This window comes from Panthera leo, chromosome E1 (assembly GCF_018350215.1).
Source record: "Panthera leo isolate Ple1 chromosome E1, P.leo_Ple1_pat1.1, whole genome shotgun sequence".
Taxonomy (NCBI): Eukaryota; Metazoa; Chordata; class Mammalia; order Carnivora; family Felidae; genus Panthera; species Panthera leo.
The window spans coordinates 23,101,586-23,108,271 of NC_056692.1; the positions used below are offsets into that span (position 1 = coordinate 23,101,586).

At 43.1% G+C, this 6,686-nt stretch overlaps 1 protein-coding gene across 1 annotated transcript; it reads right to left on the reverse strand.

The window, feature by feature from the left end:
* Positions 1-4,802: 4,802 nt before the first annotated feature.
* On the reverse strand, positions 4,803-6,686 carry LOC122206834 (C-C motif chemokine 3). The gene is made up of 3 exons (XM_042916412.1): positions 6,501-6,686; positions 5,696-5,810; positions 4,803-5,271 (listed from the first exon to the last, which is right to left on the reverse strand). The coding sequence occupies exons 1-3, from the start codon at positions 6,574-6,576 to the stop codon at positions 5,181-5,183; spliced, it is 282 nt and encodes a 93-aa protein (XP_042772346.1). The 5' UTR covers positions 6,577-6,686; the 3' UTR covers positions 4,803-5,180.

Consider the following 6,686-nt stretch of genomic DNA (forward strand, 5'->3'; position numbering starts at 1 on the left):
CCCCTTCCCCACCTTGTTCTATGAAATATTTCTCCTCCTTACTTAAGGAAGACAGTCTGCTCTATGTGAAGGTACAGGGAAGATGTGGCTTGGGGTGAGGCATCAGCTATCTGTCACTTCCCCACATTGCCCCACCTCTGCCGGGGCCAGAAGTGTCACAGTGACTGCAGTACTGAGGCCTGTGCTATGAAGCACACATTCCCACCCTCAGTTAACATGCAAAAATATCACTGGACAAGCTCTCTGCTTCTGGTTATCCAACCCATGGAATTGATCAGAAGCAGAGAGATCAGAAACCTACCATCATTAGAAGGGTGTTACATCATCAAGGAAACCACAAGACCAGCCAGAAATGACCGTTGATTGCTCAACCCCTAAGGCAACCCCAGGCTCCTAGCTCACACTGACAGGAATAGGCAGTCCTCAGAAAAGGGTTCCTCCCCAGTGCACTTCTCAGATGAGTCCAGGGAAGTCAACCTAAGAGGCTGACCAAGGATCTCAGTCACATCTCAGTCTCTGAAATGCCCCATAAGCTGGTTAACAATGCAATTGCCATTCTTCTTCCCGCCCGGCCCCCCATGGGGGTCATTGTTCTGTTTACTCTGTTCACAAAATTTGTATTTAAGGCAATGTTGGACATGGTTAAGCTTTTCATTTGGCTTTGGGTCTCTGGACCTTAAGAAATCATTCAGTGTAAATAAGCAGATATTGTTTGTCCCAGGATGCTGGGACACCAATAGAGAAGAAACGGTGATAGCTTCATCGCTTCTTTGGGAACAAAGTCTCTCATTATGATAGTACTTCACACTTGTTGTGGGTGTCGGTGGTAATGGTGTTACAGGAACAGGGCCCCTCATGGTGGAAGGGGATTGTAAGACGTTGCCTGAGAGGAGCTTTGTGTGTGGTATGAGAGCTTTGTGTGTGGTATTGTATTTGGTATGAAAGTCTTGGGCAAAGGACTTGTTGGTTGCATTGCCCTCATTATATAAAAGCCATTATGGCATCAAAACTGTTATGACTTGTCACCATGAGCTCTATCTTCTCTGTGGCAACTCAGAATCACCAGCAAGTTATTCCAATGGACAGAATATTACCTATCAAAGTATAGGGTCAAAAGAGGCAGGAGAGGTAAGCAATGCATACTCACTGAAAAATAAAAGGGAAGGGCAGACAATAAAAAGGAGAAGTGTCCATTCTTAAAAACTAAATAATCTTCATTTCCTCTAAGAAACCACAGTTAGCTACTTGACATGTAGCTTTCCAAATATTTGCCGTCATAAATACGTATGTATATATTACTTAAAATTTTTTTAATGTTTATTATTTTTGAGAGAGAGAGAGAGAGAGAGAGCACAAGCAGGGGAAGGACAGAGAGAGAGGGACAGACAGAATTTGAAGCAGATTCCAGGCTCTGAGCTGTCAGCACAGAGCCCGATGCAGGGCTTGGGCTCGCGAGCTGTGAGATCATGACCTGAGCTGAAGTTGGCCACTTAACGGATTGAGTGACCCAAGCACCCCTATATGGCTTTTAAAAATAAAACAAAAATAGGGTGTCTAAGTGACTCAGTTGGTTGAGCATCCAACTCTTGATCTTCGCTCAGGTTATGATCCCAGGATTGTGGGATTGAGCCCTGCATTGGACTCTGGGCTGCATGTGGAACATGCTTAAGATTCTCCCTCTCTCTCTCCCTCTGCCCCTCTCCCCAGATCCTGCTCTCACTCTCTCTCAAAATAAAAAATAAAATAAAAATAAAACAAAAGTAATATTATTCTATACATACAGTTCTATATCATGCATATAGAGTATATATGCATATATTAGATGTAAACACACTTTTTGCACATAGAATTATGCATATTTTCCAGAGATGTGAATGTGTATTATTCTTTTTACTGACTGAAGAATTTTCCCTTGATGGGCACCTCAATTGTCTACTGATTTACTCCTTAGCTGATGATTGTTTCCATTAGTTTGCTGTTTACAAACCATGCTGAAAAGAATATCCTTGTGCCTGCATATTCCTGTCCTTTAGTAGTGCTGCTACAAAACACATTCCTAGAAATAGAATTAGGGCAAATGGTATCTAGGTCAAATAGTATGTGCATTTTAATGTTTGCTTAATAGGAGCATTTAATTGTACTCTAAAGAGTCTGATCACTATAATTCTAAGCCAATTTTGGAAACAAAAATTAGATTATTTTAGACACAATGAAATCATCATGGCTCATAAAAATTAATACATGTTTGGTTTTCATACAAGCCTTTTGAATTTCTCTTCTGCAGAAAGGGCTCTATCTCAGTGTGCATTTGTTATAGTTATAACTATAAATGGGGCAACCCATCTATTAAGTACCTCAGCTTTCATGTTAAACCTATAAGCAGGTTTGTAGTATAAGCCTACATGCTCCACATGTAGGCTGGTTGTCTTTTCCTTCTCTAACAGCCATTTACTTTGTGGAGCATGGATTTTACAGAAATAGTGTACAATATCCCTGTTACTCTCTGCAAATAATACACTGCATTTGGAAAAGCATAGTGAGAACCACTGAAAGGGTCAGCAGGATGATGAGGTTGGTAGAAATATAAATTCCCAGGTCCATATCTGACATGGATTCTGATATGAGTGTTTTTTAAAAGAATTTTTTTCATGTTTATTTATTTATTATTATTATTTTAACTTTATTTTTTATTTTTTAAAATTTACATCCAAATTAGCATATAGTGAAGCAATGATTTCAGGAGTAGATTCCTTAATGTTCCTTGCCCATTTAGTTCATTCCCCCCTCCCACAACTCCTCCAGCAATCCTCAGTTTGTTCTCCAAATTTATGAGTCTCTTCTGTTTTGTCTCCCTCTCTGTTTTTATACTATTTTTGTTTCCCTCCCTTATGTTCATCTGTTTGGTCTCTAAAAGTCTTCATATGAGCGAAGTCATATAATTTTTCCTTTGTCTGACTAATTTCACTTGGCATAATACCCTCCAGTTCCATCCACGTAGTTGCAAATGGCAAGATTTCATTTTTTTTGATTGCCGAGTAATACTCCATTGTATATATATGTACATCTTCTTTATCCATTCATCCATCGATGGACATTTGGGCTCTTTCCATACTTTGGCTATTTTTGATAGTGCTGCTATAAACATGGGGGTGCATGTGTCCCTTTGAAACAGCACACCTGTATCCCTTGGATAAATGCCTAGTAGTGCAATTGCTGGGTCGTAGGGTAGTTCTATTTTTAGTTTTTTGAGGAACCTCCATACTGTTTTCCAGAGTGGCTGCACCAGCTTGCATTCTCACCAGTAGTGCAAAAGAGATCCTCTTTCTCCACATCCTTGCCAACATCTGTTGTTGCCTGAGTTGTTAATGTGAGCCATTCTGACAGGTGTCAGGTGTCAGGAGAATCTCATTGTGGTTTTGATTTGTATTTCCCTGATGATGAGTGATGTTGAGCATTTTTTTATGTGTCGATTGGCCACCTGGATGTCTTCTTCAGAGAAGTGTCTATTGATGTCTTTTGCCCATTTCTTCCCTGGATTATTTGTTTTTTGGGTGTTGAGTTTGATAAGTTATTTGTAGATTTTGGATACTAACCCTTTATCTGATATGTCATTTGCAAATATCTTCTCCCATTCTGTCGATTGCCTTTTAGTTTTCCTGATTATTTCCTTTGCTGTGCAGAAGCTTTTTATTTTGATGAGGTCCCAGTAGTTTATTTTTGTTTTGTTTCCCTTGCCTCCAGAGACGTGTTTAGTAAGAAGTTGTTGCGGGCAAGATCAAAGAGGTTTTTTGAGAGAGAGAGAGACAGAGTGCGAGTGGGGTATGGGCAGAGAGGGAGAGAGACACAGAATCTGACACAGACTCCAGGCTCTGAGCTGTCAGCACAGAGCCCAATGTGGGGCTCAAACACATGAATGACGAGATCATGACCTGAGCCAAAGTCGGACACTTAACTGACTGAGCCACCCAGGTGCCCCATGATATGAGTATGTTAAACAATCGTTGCTTGTGATTTGAATACAGATGGATGGTGTTTTGGGACATAACTTTGCTAGTGTTTAAGAGTGAGTCTATAGTTACATCAAAGTCTAGTTTTGGAACTCAGTTGCTCCATTTACTTTGCTGTGTGATTTTGGCCAAGGTACTTAACCTTTCTGAGCCCAGCTGGAGTTTACTCTTGTATCAAATGAGGATATTAACAGTACTTAAACCGTAGTGTCATTGTGGGGATCAAATGGACACTGCATAAAAGCATTCAACCTAGAATAGTCTCAAATATGTTAGTAATTGTTATTAAGAAACCTTGATTTAGGGGCACTTGGGTGGCTCAGTTGGTTAAGCACCCAACTCTTGATTTTGGCTCATGTCATGATCTCACAGTGACATTGAGCTCTGCATCGGGCTCTGTGCTAATAGCACGGAGCCTGCTTGGGATTCACTCTCTCCATCTCTCTCTCTCTCTCTGTCTCTCTGTCTCTCAAAAATAAATAAATAAATAAATTCTAAAAAACTTTTTAAAAAAACCTTGATTTCTATGCATTATGCACTATGAATACTTTTGCCATAATATCTATTGCCATAATGAATTTTTCTGTAGTATGTACATTATGATTTGATTTAGGAAACATTCTTAATTCTAACAATCTGGAGATGTGGCTTCAGTGTAAAGCAGAGTATCTCTGTGCTCACTCCCCTTCCATCTTTTCCAATTTCCCTTCGTTTCACATCTGCCTAGTTTTTGTCTTTTGACCAGTGATTCCAACTTCCCAGATAAACCAAACCAAATTCAATGTCAGTTTTCTTTCCAAAGACCATCTTTATTATTTCTCCAGGCTGAACACATCCCTGAACAATACACATATGTCAGTCTGGTGGCTTTGGTGCCACTTCTGCCTAGAATAAACTTTGACAGTCACCGAAGGGGGGATGCTGAAGATATCCTGGGATCTCTCAGAGCAAACAGTCCCAAACAGAGTATGACATTGAAAATAAATAACAAAAATTAAATAATATAAATAAGTTGAAATTTAAGTTAAAAGAGTTCCAGAGTGTGGCTGTTTGGCAACAACCAGCCCACATGAGAGTTAGATGTGGAGGTTACAGCAGTGTTTCCAAGGCTTGGACCTCTGCTCCCTGGTCAGCCAACTGAGTTTCACTGGGTTCTCAAAGCTTCCAGGCCATTCAGGCACTCAGCTCCAAGTCAGTCACATATTCCTGGACCCAGGCTTCACTGGGGTCAGCACAGACCTGCCGGCCTCTTCTGGTTTGAAAGCTGTGGAGGGAGGTAGAAGGATTATATACTGAGGGATCCAGCAGGAGGATCTTGGGCCCAGTGTGGTCCCTCATCCCACTCTCTGTCCTGGGCAGCTCAGGGCATGACCCCTTCCCAGGAACCATCTGCCTACCTCAGTCCAGAGATCTGCTCTCACTGACTCAGCACCCCCACCCCCAGGGGATCCCAATGACCACCTCCTTTTTCCCTCCCTTCCTTCTGGGCTGGGTTAACCCTCCCTGACTTTGCAAGACCCTGGCTGGGTCAGGTCACACTTCTGAGACCTGGGTCCTACATACTTATTGGCTGCAGAGGGCTGAGCCATTCCAGGATGGCACTTCTGGCCAGTCTATGCCCTTGGGTGCTGCCCCTACTCCAGACCCTCCCTGTCTCCCCAGAGGTGGGCAGGAGGACTGGCACTTACATAACCCCTGGCTTGGAGCATTGGCTGCTGGTCTCAAAGTAGTCGGCTATGAACTTGCGTGGAATCTGCTTGGAGACATAGGAGAAGCAGCAGGCAGTTGGGGTGTCAGCACCAACTGTGGGGGAAGAGAGAGAACAAGCCTGGATCACGGTTCCGAAGGGAAAGTGAGATCTGAGATTGGATCCCTTGAGATCGGAGGAAAACAGCTTTGCTCAGGGTGTGGGCTGGGGGACAGGGTCACTGGCAGGCACTGGGCATCTTTGCCTAGAAATACTCCTGCCTCTGTCCTGGTTTCTGTCTGTATCCTTCTTTCTCCTTGACTCTTTGTTGTGGGCTCTGTTTCTCGATGTGATCCAGACATCCAAACAGACTGCCCTCTTATCTCATCTCCCTCCAGAAATTTTGCCTGGTTCAAGAAGTTATCCCCCAGCTAAAGAGAAACTTTGGACATCTCTCTTATGACGTCCAAGGGACAGAACTCCGGGGGGACCTAGGGTGAATGAAGGGAAGAATGACCCCCACCCTGGGAGGTCACCAGATTGGATCTCGCCTCTTGCAAACTTATTTGTCTAGGTCCCTATTTTGCCATCTGTAAAATGGAACTGGAACTCCCCTATTCCACAGCTAAGACCCCTTTAATAAAGATGAAAATAAAAGTCTTGAAGAGAAAGGCATGATGTTTGGTAGCCCTTTGAGAAGTTCTCTATTTTCTCTTGGGGGCTCTTAAGGTCACAAGACAGAAATAGATGTGGTCCAACTGTGAGGACCGAGAATGGGGACAGCTGCAGCAGCAACACAGACTTACATGGTGCAGAGAAGACCTGACTGCAGAGGGCCATGGTGCAGAGGAGGATGGCGAGGGCAGCCCCAGGGACCTTCATGATGCTTAGTAGAAGATGGGGTGTGGCTCCTTTGTCTGCAGAGATGGACCTGGGTGCTCACTGCTGCCTGCGTCCTTCTGGAGGGTGAAGCCATCTCCCCCGTTCTTTAT

Excerpts from the sequence above, each read along its gene's own strand:
- LOC122206834 (XM_042916412.1), bottom strand. The coding sequence starts at position 6,576 with ATGAAGGTCCCTGGGGCTGCCCTCGCCATCCTCCTCTGCACCATGGCC. Across the intron at positions 5,811-6,500 it reads TCAGGTCTTCTCTGCACCAT|TTGGTGCTGACACCCCAACT; the intron begins GTAAGTCTGTGT and ends CTTCCCCCACAG. Across the intron at positions 5,272-5,695 it reads TGCTCCAAGCCAGGGGTTAT|CTTTCAAACCAGAAGAGGCC; the intron begins GTAAGTGCCAGT and ends CTCCCTCCACAG.